This window comes from Octopus sinensis, linkage group LG2 (assembly GCF_006345805.1).
Source record: "Octopus sinensis linkage group LG2, ASM634580v1, whole genome shotgun sequence".
Lineage (NCBI taxonomy): Eukaryota > Metazoa > Mollusca > Cephalopoda > Octopoda > Octopodidae > Octopus > Octopus sinensis.
The window spans coordinates 186,301,864-186,318,571 of record NC_042998.1 but is presented as its reverse complement, the minus strand read 5'-3'; the positions used below and the strand labels follow the sequence as shown (position 1 = coordinate 186,318,571).

General features: G+C 32.0%; 1 protein-coding gene across 12 annotated transcripts in view; it reads right to left on the bottom strand.

The window, feature by feature from the left end:
- The window catches only part of LOC115222534 (inositol 1,4,5-trisphosphate receptor type 1), a 324,840-nt gene that overhangs the window by 51,570 nt on the left and 256,562 nt on the right, over nucleotides 1-16,708 (bottom strand). For 9 of the 12 annotated variants that reach the window (XM_036500553.1, XM_036500548.1, XM_036500552.1 and 6 more), the window contains 2 exons: nucleotides 12,995-13,042; nucleotides 488-655 (listed from right to left, as the gene is read on the bottom strand). In XM_036500553.1, the coding sequence (XP_036356446.1) occupies nucleotides 488-655; nucleotides 12,995-13,042 (216 nt within the window). The remainder of the gene's footprint in view (nucleotides 1-487; nucleotides 656-12,994; nucleotides 13,043-16,708) is intronic. The other 3 variants (XM_029792802.2, XM_029792828.2, XM_029792859.2) reach the window with 1 other exon arrangement.

Below are 16,708 nucleotides of genomic sequence, written 5' to 3'. Positions count from 1 at the left end.
ATAGAATAAGTACTAGGCTTACAAAGAATAAGCCCTGGGGTCGATTTGCTCGACTGAAGGCTGTGCTCCAGCATGACCACAGTCAAATGACTGAAACAAGTAAAAGAGTAAAGAGTAAATGTTATTGACATTTGAAGAACCAACAGTTCTTTGAAAGTGTAAATTCTGACTACTGCACCATATCAAGCATCTATCTTAAATATAAAAACCCAAAATATAATAGAAACTATTGTGTGGCACCATGTAAAAGTGCCTGTGCAGTGCCATGTATAAGCACCCAGCACATTTTGTAAAGTGGTTTGCATTAGGAAGGGCATGCAGGTGTAGAAACCATGCCAAATCAGATTGGAGTCTGGTGCAGCCACACAGCCTGCCAGCTTTGGTCACAACCTCTAACCCAAGACAGCATGGATAATGGATGTTAAATGATACTGATGCTGATGATGATTTGATGAAGTAAAAGTTAAAATGAAAAATAAATACTAACTTGAACTTCATGGAGAGTCATTTCAGCTCGGCTGACCATTACAGAACCTGGTCCAATAATTCCTAAGCTTTTCATCTGTGGTGAATTGGCATTAATACTCTCTCGCCTTGTTCGAAAATAATCTTTGCCATAATATTTTGTCAACAGACTCTGTCGCAGAGCCTCACCCTGTAATTGGAGGTAGTAAATGACATGAAACAACAACATTGGTTTTACAACCTTAAACATAAATACAGAATACAATACAGAAATCAATTTTTAATTCAAATATTAACATTAGGCAGGATTAATGAACATGAAATTAAATTGAAATATTTCTTACCTAGAATTTGATAGAAAGAAAGAAAACATTTTTTTTTTCTTTTGAATAGTAAAAGATTTTCTATGAAGGAGGAAACAGTCTAAGAAGGGACTAAACTTACTAAAAAGTTAACAATGACATCTTGGTAAAAGGTGCCAATTTCAAACTTCTAAATTTCTGAAATATTGTCAAAATTACTTGCTACATTATTATGAATATATTCTAGACTAAAAAATAAAACCAAAAGAGAGTTAACGCATGCTAAAAAGAAACAAATCTCAATGCAATACCATACTATATAAAAGATTTTATAATACTTAAATGTCTCCTTGCAAACAAAGATGCCTGTCCATTTCTTTAAGTTTCAATTAAATCATATTTTTTGTATTATTATTGAAGTTGTTTCATACTATCTTAGCAGAAATGATGTGTGAGGCTTGGTGATAAGTTTCATCAAATGTTGCCAGGGCAACAAGCTGGCTTCCATGCTGATGGCACGTTAAACAAACCATTCGAGCGTGATCGTTACCTGCATCGCCTTACTAGCACTTGTGCTGGTGGCACGTGAAAAAAAACATTCGAGCGAGGTTGTTGCCAGTGTCACTGGACTGGTTCCTGTGCAGGTGGCACATAAAAAGCACCATTTGAGCGTGGCTGTTGCCAGTACCACCAAACTGGACTTCATGCCGGTGGCACATAAAAGCACCCACTACACTCTTGGAGTGGTTGGCATTAGGAAGGGCATCCAGCTGTAGAAACTTTGCCAGATCAGATTGGAGTATGGTTCGCCAGACCTCAGTCAAATCGTCCAACCCATGCTAGCATGGAAAGCGGATGTTAAATGATGATGATGGTGATGATTTCTTACAGGTTGACAATGCAGGTCTCAATTCCAGGATCCTTAAGCCTCTTCTATAGCAGTTTAAGTGTTGTGCCAAGTTATTGACTTCTAACTAAGATTATAGAGATTTTAGTCAAAACAATCTATTGAAGAGATTAAATTACAAAACTTCTAAACAGAACAGACAGTAAAATCTCATTTCAATGTAAATATTTCAACACTGGAAATTTACTTTCATAAATATTTCAGTATTGGAATATAATATCCAATGGTAATTAACACTTTCCATTTCATAAATCATTCACTTTCCAGTTTATAAATTGTCTGAAAAATATTAGCAAGCAAGTCACTGAGATATATAAACTAAACAGACTTGCCAAACAGATAAACAGTTATCTCTAACAATTAACTCAAATAGGATGAGGTGGTGAAGCATGATCTTTGAATGTTGGGCCTCTTGGAGATGATGACAAATGACCGAGACCTTTGCAATCTCTGTAGAGAGAGCTTGTGGAAGAGGTAGACCCAGGAAGACATGGGACAAGGTGGTGAAGCATGATGTTTGAATGTTGGGCCTCAGACAATCGACTGAGACCTTTGCGATCTCTGTGAAGGGAGCCTGTGGAAGAAGTAGACCCAGGAAGACATGGGACAAGGTGGTGAAGCATGTTGTTTGAATGTTGGGTCTCAGACAATCGACTGAGACCTTTGTGATTTCTAACTGTGAAAGGAGCCTGTGGAAGAGGTAGACTCAGGAAGACATGGGACAAGGTTGTAAAGTGTGATTTTCAGATGCTGGGTCTCACAGAGGTAATGACAAGTGACTGAGACCATTGGTGATATGCTGTGCTTGAGAAGACTCATCAAGCCAAGTGAAATCCTAGTCATGGCTGATGCTGGTATCATATAACTGGCAGCCATGCTGATGGCATGTAAAATCACCTGTGCTGATGGCATGTAAAAATCACCTGTGCTGGTGGAATGTAAAATCCCCTGTGCTGGTGGTATGTAAAAAGCACCTGTGCTAGTGGAATGTAAAATCACCTGTGCTGATGGCATGTAAAAAGCACCTGTGCTGGTGGAATGTAAAATCCCCTGTGCTGGTGGCATGTAAAAAGCACCTGTGCTGATGGCATATAAAAAGTACTCATTACAATCTTGGAGTGGTTGGTGTTAAGAAGGGCATCCATCCATTGAAACCATGCCAAATCAGACTGGAAGCTGGTGTAGCTCTCTGGCTTACTAGTTCCAGTCAAACTGTCTAACCTATGCCAGCATGGAAAGCAGTCATTAAATGATGATGATGACAATTTTACAGATCAGTAATTAACAACAATATGCTTAGAGGTGTTTATCATTATCATCATCAATGTTTAACACCTGTTTTTCATACTGGATTGGGTTGGATGGGGAGCTGACTAACATAATTGCAATGAAGTTCATCTTTTCATATCTAAAAATTGAAAAACCATACCAATGAAATTAACAGTGAACCAATGGTTCATGAGTACCCAAATACATTAGTAACTATAAGGATTGACCACTCATATGTAAAACAAACTGGTATATGTGTGCATATATGTATGTATACACACACACTCCAGTATGTTTTACACATGGGTGGTCTATATATATATATATATATATATATATATATATATATATATATATAGATATATATATATATAATATATATATATATGATTTAAAGTTATTCAGCTACAGAATTCAATCAGTAATTCAACTAAAACAATTTATAACAAAACTGAATATTAAGCAAAATTAATACAAACACATGAATGTTAAAAAAGTAAAACCAAACAAAAAATTAAAAAAAACTACTTTAAAAAAAGATAATCAGAGTAAGAATTCTACACATAACACTTGTGGAAGAAATTTTTCTCAGACAATTCTAAATTGGAACAATGAAAATTTAACATAAAACAAATAGAAGGGTCTTGTAAAATTGCTGAGAAAAAGATAAAATTTTGGCAATCCCCAGATCCAAATAAGCAGTATAATTAAACACCAGATCCATGTATTGGATGATGCTATAGGATAAATAACATATACTTACAAAATTGTGAGATTGACAGTAGCAATTATTTCTTTTTAAACAGTGACTGGTAACTGAATATGTGAAATGAGTTCTTACAGAACAATGTTAAGTTTTCTGCTGTTTCATCACTAAATACTCTATTTCATTATTGGTCAAAAGTATATTGAAACTTGTTTGAATTTTAAATATTTTATGAATATTATATTTAACATTTCAGGATTACAGCCCTGAATCTTATGTGTAAAATACATCAATTTTTTTTTTTGTTATATTAACTTGGTAACAACTCAATATTGAAAAATTCTTTCAAACATTACTAAAGAAGACAAAGGAAAGGTTGTTATTGAATGGAAATTTGAAGGTGCTACAAGCGACCACATAAATTTATACAAAGTAGAAGCTACTGGCATTAAGAGTGATTAATGTTTACTATTGTAAATATTATATTATAACAGAAGTTGTCAGTACAATAGACACTGTGTAGAATGACTTGAAAAATTCTGAAGAACCATTACAAATAAATATTTTCTTTGCTGACCTTTTAATAAATTTCCTCTCATAATCTATGGATGTGAGTATCTCATCAAATTAAAGTTTACATGTAAATGGCTGTTTCAGTCAATATGGGGTCAATATATAGAGAAGAACGAAATTCAGATTTAATTAAAATACCTATGTAGGAGTAGTCAGCATTTGCCAAAATTTATTGAATTTTAAGGAAAAAACTGAGTAATAAAGTATTAAATTAAGATATAATTTTCAACATTTTTTAAAAGCTTGGAATATTAATGAGGTCTTTCTTACCCATAATGTTGGAAAAAGAAAAAAAAATGAATATTGCTAAGTGCAACATGATGAAATTAAACCTCAAAATACAAATACACTAACACATTATTAAAATAATTATTATATAACAAATATAAAAAGAAAAAAGAAAACCCACATGAATAGAAATATTTGTTGCAGGTATAATCAGACATGCCATGACAAGCAGAGAAAGCAGGAAATAAAACCAATTCTCTACAGCTACCCCATCTTAAAGTTACCCATCTGAAGAGGGTGTATTAATCTGAATTCAAATGCAATATATGGGGAAAAGGAACTATACAATATAAAAGACATAGGAACTATGCAATATGAAGGAAATAGGAACTAATTATAGCAGACAGTACTCCTGCAGCAGTAATATTAAAGAAGAAACAAGCTGAAAATTGAACGGATCAATGGTTTGAAGAGGAGGAAAGACAGGCATCCAATAGCAATTTAGAGTTTAATATTGAAGACAATATTTAACTCCTTCTCTAGATTAAAAGTCATGTCTTCTTTTGAAAGGCTACAAAAGATGTTTAAGAATAGCAGATGTAAAATTGAGATATGTATCATGCAGACCATGAGCAAAAGGATTACAAAACATTCCATTCTAAATAGGAGTGAAAAGGAAGAAAGATATAAAGCAAACCATAATTGTCGGGAAAAATATTTGGTGTCAAAGAAATTGGAGAGCAGAATTTTAAGCTTTCTTAAGCAGAGGAAATTTTCACTTAAATACATCTCAATGTTTTGTATGTGTCTTTGGTTTTGTAAATATGTGTACAAGTGTACACATTTAGTTTCCCAGATCAGTTGCACATAATCTATATGAAAGGAAAAAAAAATAACCTGTCTATACACCCACAAATACCCACCTACCCACTATGCATGTATAATGAGTATTTCTTCTTGCTGATCACATGACTAGCACTGTTAGATAGTATTAGGCATGTTAGGAAATTTCTTATAAAAGTTCATCAAGTAAGAATAGGTGGAACATTGGTAGAAAGAAATGAGCTTGTAGTAGCACTGATCATCAGAAGATACAATGCTGAACTCACTAAGTTTGCATGGAAGTTGAAAAATTAGGGAAATTAATGTAAAATAGTTAAATTTGGAGCAATTTAGGTACCTTAATAGCTTAGGAATATGTGGTATTTGCCTTAGCAATAAGCTATATATAACTCTGCATATTACTTTAATCTGAAAGCAAAAGTTCTCCTTAAACTATTAAGACCTTAAACTGTTACAAGCTTTTAGGAACAACACCTGACTGACAAAATAACTTGATGACTTCAGGTTGCACACCTGAACTATTAAGAAAATGAAAGATACTATTCAACTCCATAAAAGAAAGTGAAAGATGTTATTTCATGAAAAGTTTAACATAATAAACCAACTTAATATCAGCAAATATTAGATCAGAAAGAAATTTATTATTTTACTAATGTACACTGAAGTGAAGGGGCTATGTAGAGCTGTCATTATACTAAGTTGAGTATAATGTATGACACAAGTGATGGACTTGTAAGCAAGTCCATTGATAATCTATAACTTGATATAAGCATGCAAGTTTATTTATACATATGTAAACTTATCAACAACTACAGAAAGATATTGAATTGAAATGGCAGAAATATTTGAAGGATCAACAAATACAAATGACAGAATTAGCCATACATTCCTTGAAGTTTTAAAAACCAATAAATAAGGATATCAGACACTTTTACTAGAAAACAAGATGATGATCATGGTCTGACAGTGGAGCTGGAGATATTTTCTCAAAAGAACACAGAAACATCTTTCATGCAAGGTTGCTAAAAGTAAACATTCATTCTATTATATGACAGTCTGCTATGAAAACCATGCTATAGGAAAGCATCCACAAATGGTTTGTTTCAATGAATATCGAATACGGAAGATTTTGAGGAAGAAATATTGGTTTTCAAGGAAACAAGAATTGCAGTATTTTACATTGTATAGGAAATAGACGATTGAAATATTTTGCATTCATTTATTCAATATTTCCATTGTAGGTTATAAATACGCTTTTATTAGAATTGTTAATTCTCTTTAGTTCAGAGCAGAAGATATTACTAAACTTTTAGCATAATATCCATCTGAGTATTGTTCTGTTTTCTCAGATAAAATAGCTGCATTTGCAGCAAACTAGAGAAATAAGTAGTGCTAAGTATACATATCACTACAGATGAGCTAATAATCAACTAGATGCCAAAAGGATAAAGATTATTTAGCACTATGACTTAATGTGAAGTAAATGAGTTAAATGAAGCAACACGATACTAAAAATTTCTTCAACATGGCCAAAATAGATATAAAACAATTCCCCAAGGGCCAGTATCATTTGTCTTGCTCTACATATAACTAAACAAATAGGATTTAAAATAACTGTTCTATATTTATATAATGTCTTGTTCCTGTCTTGTCTTTTATTACTTTTCCTGTTTAAACAAGCAGGAAAATAGATATGGATGTAATCACAAACATATCTGAGTTGTGGCAGACAACATTAATTACATACAGAGCCTATTTGATCTGGGTACTATCTCATTCTCTCTTATCTAAGGTAATTTTTTTTCTGATGGTCAGTTGATATCTTGTGATTGTCTTGTTATCTGATTTGCCATTATAATGACCACATAATTACTTTCCTTTATCATAGATTCGATGACTAAGCTGAGATTAAATCAATTTTTAAAATTTTACTTAAAATAATGTTTGCAATTTTTGTTTTTGAAGTTTAAAAGAGCACCTTCACTTTATCTCATTCTTTACAATACAAAGTTAAACACAGGACAATAATTGGTTGTAAGCATCCCAAACAAAGCTTCATGGTACAATTTTCCTTAGCTTCATGTATTCATGTCATAAAAATGTTATTCACTGTGATAATGGGATTGTGTAGCAGGTACATATGTTCAGAGTCAAGTCATTTTAAATAACTCTCTATTAAGGGGAATATTCTATAGAATTAGTATATTGATAGTGCAACTAGTAGTATATAAATAGTGTGATAAAATGTGCAATGTTATACAGACTGATTGATTTCATAAGCTAAAGCTGTGACTTTTAGGACATCTATTTGCAACTAAAGTGAACAAGCAAGAGTTAAATGTGCTTGACAAGGAACAGTGTCACACAGGTACTAGTTTATAGGGCATCACTTTCATGATTATTCACAAAGAATGTTATTCTTTAAAACTGCAAAATATACATGTGCAGATGTATTCTAAGCGAGTGCAATCTTTCTTCCCCAGTACAATATCCCTCTGAAATTCCAACACTGCTTATGTTTCTGTCTGCTACTAACATCATCATAGAAAAGTTGAAGTTGGATGTCAATCATATCAGCCTCACCAGTGTCAGAAGACTCACAAAAGTCTTTAGCTTCAATCACCCTTTTCTGGCTAAATAACAATAGTAATGATTTCTTTTATTATAAGATTTATTACAGTATTCTTTATTAACTACTGCATTATTTAATCTTTTATTTAAATAAGAATACTATTTTGTGTAAAGTTATGATCAGCAACATCAACCAATACAGCCTATGACATAAGCAATAGAATTTTTAAAATATTTTAAAAATCAAGCTGAAATGAAAATTCTATATTAATTATAATGCAAACTTAATAACCGAAACCTTAGAGAGGTGGACATTCATGGACAATTAGGAAACCAAATTTGAAATAAAAGACAAGAAATATATGTTGTTGATAAAACTAATTTTAAATAACACTTAAAACAGAGGTACTTTAGCTTAACACCTCGGAGGTACAGTGGAGTAGACTATCAGTAGCAGGCTATAAATTCAGAATGAAGACATTTTATACTTAATAATATATACTAGTGTATGTATATGAAGGGGGGTAGTGGGGAGAGAAGTGGGTATAAAAGTGTACATGAATTTATCATGATACATGCTTTAGTTTCAACACAATTTCAAATAAAATCTCGTGTCAAGCACATACAAGATATCAATTTTTACTTAAAACTAAATTTAAGGAATTCATATGCAAATACACTACTGTTTACTAGTTGATCATAAGCATTATTGTCACTTAATCTTAATTACAACAGTACTTCCATTATTAGATTAAATCAGTTTGTACTCAAACCATAGAACTATGATACAGAAAAAAAAAAAAAAACAGGATAGAAACCTCTAAAATTTTAAAGTAAAAAAAGAATTCTTTGGATCCTAACAATATAATAAATAAATACAACAAAATTTATATTGCAGTAAATAATATGAGATGCAAAAATTCTGAAGATAATATTTGTACATAAACAGTTATTGCTTTCAGTGTAAAAAGAAAAAAAAGAAAAACAAAAGCACATTGAAATAATCTATAAAATAAGAGAAAATAATGATAGATATTAAACTTATATTTTTCAGTAATAACTATAGGTACAAAAATGATAGCAGCTAAAGCCGTGTGTGGAATATAGAAAAATAGAAGAAAATGTGTTTCACCCGTTTCCAAATTAAATTTAAGAGAAAACACAACAGGATCTACTGTAAATAACTGAATTCTTATTTCTATGAATTATGTTTTCATATTTGCATAGTCTAAATTAATGCTTAGAGTAAAAACAGAAATCTATTCGTTTAGAAAACATATTTTTCAATGCAAGCAGAAATTCTAAGTTGATAACAAATAATAATAAAAAACAACCTAAATAAAACAACAAACAACATTCAAAATGTGCATTTCATAACAAAACCTAATGTTTCATAGAAACAAAACAAATGCGCAAAAAGAAAAACAATGGCTTCTATAAAGAACACAAACACAAATATAATACAACGACTTTATGTTAAATAAACAAATAGATACACTGAAAGTTCAAAACACAGACCTGAAAGTTAGATTCAGCTGCATGTAATATTATTTGACTTATATGCTAGAAATATTCACTTGGTATTATTAATTGAACTTGGATCATTACTCAGATTTGAGAAGCCCTCTGAAGAACTATGAAAGATTTTCAGCAGTATTCTCAAATATGTTTTTAGAAAGAAAATACAAAAAATAAATTCAGGATTTAATTTTTGCAACTTCTGTACGATATTTAGACATACATATGGATGTCACAAACAAAATCGTTTTTAAAACTGCAATATTATATTTCATAAATTTTGATTAATTAAAACAAAAAGACTTAAAAATAAAACTACAAGACACTGAAAAATTCAAATAAAATGGTTTAATGAATATAATATCCCATAATTTCCCCTTGGTTAAAGCTACCACAGACAACATTAAGTGCACATGTCAAATGTTACCACTAGACTCCATCTGGTAAAAATAGTTACAATCTTCTTGTTGATTAAACTTGAAATGTACATAAACTATCCTCGAAATTCAAAAGATTTTCATTGAAATATTAGCATCTTTACACAACACATTTTTTTCTGTTTTTTAAAAAAGCTGACACATATATTGTAGCTCTAGATAGGGCTTTCTACAATAAAAAATACTTTTCAAAATATCAATTTCTTTTAAAAGGCAAATTTCATCAGGAAGGGAATATCATTGATCAAGCTAAATCCCATATATACATGAGGCCTAATGTTTGAAGGTCGTGCTTCACCACTTCATCCTAGATCTTCCTGGGTCTACCTCTTCCACATGTTCCCTCAACCGCTACGGTGTGGCACTTTTTCACACAGCTATCCTCATCCATTCTCACCACATGACCATACCAGTGCAGTTGTCTCTCTAGCACACCACATACATATATAAATATATTTGTATACATTTATATACATATATACATACATACCTATATATATATATATATATACAAGTATATACACACACACACACACACATATACATACATACATATATATAAAAATATATATATACATATATACAAAAATATATATATACATATATACAAAAATATATACACATATATATATGTATATATATATATTTCCATATATATGTATGTATATACATGTGTATATGTATATACGTATATGCATATATATATATAAATACATATGCATACATATATATACATATGCATATACATACACACACATAAATATACATATATATATATACACATACGTAGACACATATATACATATATATATATATATATATATATATATATACAAGATAAGAAAATGGAGAAATACATCTAAATCAAATATCAATTACCAGATAATACTCAATCACATACTTTATTAAACCACCACATAAGAGACTGCAGGGTTAAATATAAAAAGCAGAACAAATTAGTGTACATAAAGGAATGTACTTAAAAAAGTGTACATAAAAGAGTAATGTTGTATAATAATTAGAGTATATATAAAAAAGAATATAAATACAAGTAAATATAAATATAAGTATAAATTAGATCTTACAGCTGTTTCGTCCATGTCGATAATTATGTCTCATTTTACCAATATTAGCCCTTTTGGTAAAATGAGACATAATTATCGACATGGACGAAACAGCTGTAAGATCTAATTTATACTTATATTTATATTTACTTGTATTTATATTCTTTTTTATATATACTCTATCTGGTAATTGATATTTGATTTAGATGTATTTCTCCATTTTCTTATCTTGTATTAGTAATTTATGGTAAATACAGTAAATGAATTGATTGCATCGCAATCATTAACATTTATGTATTAACTTTGTTGGGTACTTCACTAGCAGTATATTGGATATACGTTATCCCATAGAGGGTTGCATTTACAACCCCTATCTCAATTTGTATATATATATATATTCATATACACACACATATATGCATATATATATACATATATATATATACATACATATACATACATATACATACACATACATATATTTAATTATCTAAATTATTTTAAAATGTTTCAGCTTCAATGCTGCAGTCATGCTGAGGCACCACCGTTGACTGAGCTACACCACTATTTGAAACTTCCTCTGATTTGTGGCAGCTGGTCAATGAGGGAGTTTGATGCTGCTGCCCTCATCTGTGTGTCCTGCCGTGAGGTAGGCTCATCTGGAACCCTTGACAAGAAGAGAGCCAGTTTTTTTTAAAAGACACTTACATCCACACCATGCAGGTCTCTCCAGCATTTTGGAAGGATATTAAAGAGCTGTGGGCCCTTGAAGCCCAAGGTGTTGCAATATCTGTCCTGTATTTTGATGGTGATGTTAAGATCTTTGGCACTATGCAGTGGTGCCCCGTTCTGCAGTCTGAATAACTTTCAATGCCAAAGTTTGGTACAAGGCCTTCTAGGATTTTCCAGATGTATATTACTGTATATCTTTCCCACCTTTGTTCCAGGGAAAAGAGTTTTAATTCTCTAAGTCTTTCCCAGTGGCTGATATGTTGCATCGAGACGATTTTCTCAGTGTAGCTTTGTTGGATTGCTTTGAGTTTCACCATGGATTTTACAGTGTGTGATGACCATAGTTGGGAGCAGTAGTCCAAGCAGCTGAGAATGTATGTCCTCCAAAGGATCATCAATGTCTCCTTTTCTCTTGTTTTGAAAGTTCAGAGAATCCATCCAGCTAGCTGTAGGCATTTTATTACCACACACACACACACACACACACAGATACACACACATAAATACACATATACATATATGTATATACTCAAGTCAGCTTCAGACTATATACTGAGTCTGCTGTGATGATTTTAAAATACAACACTTAAAAGATCTAACAGTATATCTTTTTTCCACCTCTCTGAAGAGATTTTGACTAATATAATGATTAAAATAATTGCTGTTTAATCTATTAGGCTTAATTGAAACAGCTGTAAGGGACTATGTTTGATTTTTTGCAGATAATAATTTTGTATTAAATGTTATATAACCATTTTCTTACTTTCTTTTGAATGACTACAAACCATGATTCATATATATATATATATATATATATATGCCTGGTATTTATCAAACCCAGAGGAAAAGAAAGCAAAGGAATGAATAAGGTAATTTCAGCTAAGAATATAAATTGAGAATTCACAAGACTGCAAGCTGAATAATAAACAATGCAACAGATTCATTTTTTTTTAATGAAATGGTATTGACCATAAAAAAATGCCAAAACATAAAAGGAAAAAAAAAATGTAAAAAACCCCACAAACTCTTTTTCAGTAAATTTTCTGAAACAATTTGAGACTGAATGATAAAAAGTATGACTTTAGTAACAGTGATATTCTGTCTGGGAACAGGATGAGATGTAGAAATTAATCTTAAGTGAAAGTTAGCAATTTTTGTTTCTATTCAGCTAAATTATAGAACTGGCAGATGGAGTCAGGTGTGTAATTGACTATTTGATAAATAAGCATGGGATAATTAAGAAAGATGCAGCAATAGATTTACGTAGAAGATTGTAAGGGGAAATGAAAAAAAAACAAAACAAACATTAACAATAAAATAATATTTGGGAGGATTATAACATGCATCCAAAAGTAGGCTAACACACAACAATAGCTTACCCGTCTGTGGTCATCAAGCTCTGTCTTATTAAGTGCCTTCAGGTCCACCTTACGATGGGCAGCAAAGGAAAGGTGTATAACAGTTTATTAGTTTGAAGGATAGGATAGGTAATGACTAGGTTGGGAAGATAAGGGATAAAGGGACACTAATACAACAGTTCAATTGAGTGTTTTTGAAATTGACAAAAAAAAAAAACCCTTTCTACATGCATGGCATTGGAATAATGAAACAGCTTATGAAAACAACATTTTTTACAGAAGCAGTTTAGTGGTTGCACTGGAAAAGTGACATTGATTCCTTAAATCAAGGAAACATATATTTAATGAAACAATTATATCTAATATAACCTCACATCTTACACACTCACACACACATAAGACATTCATAAGATAAGATTTTATCAATTTACAAAAGATGATTACAGTGGTTTGTTAAGGAGTTTCAAGGATCTCCAAGCACTGCAGACCTTTTCCAGTCTCACAGGTGAATGTTTAGAGAAGTGTAGAAGTGATGTGTCATTAAATTGTTGCTGAAAAACATCTATAGACATACACAAACACATATACACATACATTAGATATATGTTCATTTTACAAAAGCAAGATAATAGCTGAAAGTTTGAGATATTGAGGAACACATTGCATAATCATAAATTTAAATCTTACAACAATCATTATACATTTGAGTAAGGAACATAGCTTTCCTTGTTTGATTTTGCTTGACAAAAACTAAGTGCTAACCATATTTGGTTAACATTAGAGAAAACATCTAAATATACAGTCAAATGATCTGACAGCAAAAAGCTGTGTATGCATGCACACACACACACAAACATACACACACACAACAAATACACAGCATGAAAATACTCCAGGGTTCATTTCACATTAAATCTATACTTAAAACAAACAAATATATTTTGATATATAGAACATAATCATTTTCATGCTTATGTTAGTGTATTAATAGTTTCATAATGTTTACTCAGATCAATATGCAAACCATCTCAGCTCATGAAGTAAGAAATATTCTGTATAGTTATAGTGTGTGTGTGTGTGTGTGTCTGTGTGTGTGTGTATGGAAGGTGATTATGTATGCATGAATATGTGTGCTTGTTTTTTGTCATCAAAAAGTAATTACTAAAACAATGTAAACAAAAAAAAAAAGGTAAGAGAATAGCAAGTACAAACACCTCAAATAAGCATTGGAACTTTATACTCCTTGGATTCTACCATCATGAATCTTACTGTACATTGTTACTGATTTATACACACACACATCAACATAGAAAACAGACATTAAACAATGATATATACGCATAATTAACATATGTCTATCTGGATAGTCTTGTCCTGAAAGCAACCATCCCAGAAATCTATTGGTCTCTTTCTTCAAGAAACAGCTGACATCCCTTTACATACACTAAAAGTAATGGACAGATGGCGCTTTTGGACAAAGACGTTATGCAAACTGCTTCAAAGACCAGTCTTCCCCACAGACTAATTCATCCTTTGTTTAAGCATTAACACATACACACAGACAATGATTCAAAATAACAAATAAGAGGTCAAACAGCTTAACTGGCACTCCCAAAACACATTTTTTGTCCAAGCTTAATTTGAATTCCTGACAATTGCCAAGAATCAGTCTACATCTTATACACAACAGCCTGCAATTTTTGAAGAATTCTGTGAAGAATGAAAGTGTTAAGAGTATGATGAGTAATAAAGAATATTTCTCCAGCTTCTGGATACTTTCTTGTTTAATTAATATATATCAATATAAAATCTGTACACACATACACATGGGATTTGTTTCTTGCCATTTATAATTTCTAGCCAGAAACAGTTAACAAAAACTAAGGCAGCATATTAAAATAAAAGAAGGAGATATAAGGAGCATCCTCATAGACAAATTTGGTAGAATGTCTAGCTAATTCATACATAATAAAGATCCTTTCTGAGTCGTACAAACTCATATGGCTGGTTTCCCAGTTTCCATGGTGTACATATTTTACCCTGGATGAGATGCCAGTCCATCACAGGATAACTCATTTTTGCCAGCTGAGTAGATAGGGGCAGCATGAAATGAAGTGTTTTGCTCAAGAACACAACATGTCGCCCGGTCCAGGAACTGAACCCACAATCTTATGATCATGAGTCCAACACCCTAACCACTAAGCCAATGCAACCACACTAAGATTAGTGAGGTAATAACACAAGATTATGAAATGACAAAAACTTCTTAATGTGCATATGACTATGTGAGTCAATATCACCCAATGAAGGTGAGGCACTGCAAACAACTTTCAGGCCACAAATAATGACATACCTGTTGTATAGTCTTAGGAAAGACCAGATGCAATCTTTTAAGTAGTGGATTTTTATTCCACATCTTCAAAAGCCTAGAACTACATGACATAGAATGGAAAGGGAAGAATGTAAAGATAATAAACCATCAGTGATTTGCTCAAACGGTTCTGTGAGAAGAAGCCAAATGTAAACAAGTGTCACCTTGTATCCATTACAATTCTATCCTGTCATAGACATCTTTCCAAACCTATTTGCTTGATCAACTCATAACTAAACCTTTTATTCACATTTTACATATAATAACTCTTTATACAGCTACTTTGTCTTCCAGTTGAAACAAATCTTTATCCACAGCTCATTTATTGTCATCTCTATATATATAAAGCTGAAGTTGTCTGTGTATGGCAGGTTTGGTAGCCTTCAACTAACACTATCTCCTCCGAGACCCTGCCGCACAAGTTGACCAAAATTGAGAGTATGATAGGTTTGCTCTTCCTTCCGTAGAAGAAAAAAATTCAAATCGGACCGTGTTAACAGCAAAAATTATTTACATCAAAAAGGTGCTTTTTTTCTATGAAAACCCCCTTTTTTTTACGATTTTTTGACTGCTGTGTTGCCATTTTTCGGTGTATTTCAACCCGAAAAATGTTCACTTAAAGAGAATAACAAGCTACATAATGCAAAATTTTTACTTTTCAAAAATTCCAATTCTAAAGGGTCAAAAAGAAAACAAGCCCGAGCAACGCTGGGCTATACTGCTAGTGTATAATTAAACTTAACAAATGAGTGATAGAAGTTTCTATATAGTCACTCTTCTTGATCAATATAGCTAAAAAAAAAATAAAAAAGCGACCACCAAATTTTTCCCAAGAACATTTTATTATCATCAAAATGCAGACCATAGACTTAATGCTCTGAATTTAAGGAAAATATGCCTCAATGATGACAGGTCAGCTCTTTCTAAATACAGTAATCAGATGATTGGATAGACATATAGAACCTCTGCATCAACTCCTACACAACTGACTGGAATTATCTTATTTCTTTATTGCTCACAAGGGGCTAAACATAGAGGGAACAAACAAGGACAGACAAAGGGATTAAGCTGATTACATCGACCCCAGTGCATAACTGGCACTTAATTTATCGACTCCGAAAGGATGAAAGGCAAAGTTGACCTCAGCAGAATTTGAACTCAGAATGTAATGGCAGACGAAATACCTATTTCTTTACTACCCACAAGGGGCTAAACACAGAGAGGACAAACAAGGACAGACAAACGGATTAAGTCGATTACATCAACCCCAGTGTGTAACTGGTACATATTTAATTGACCCCGAAATGATGAAAGGCAAAGTTGACCTTGGCAGAATTCGAACTCAGAACGTAACGGCAGATGAA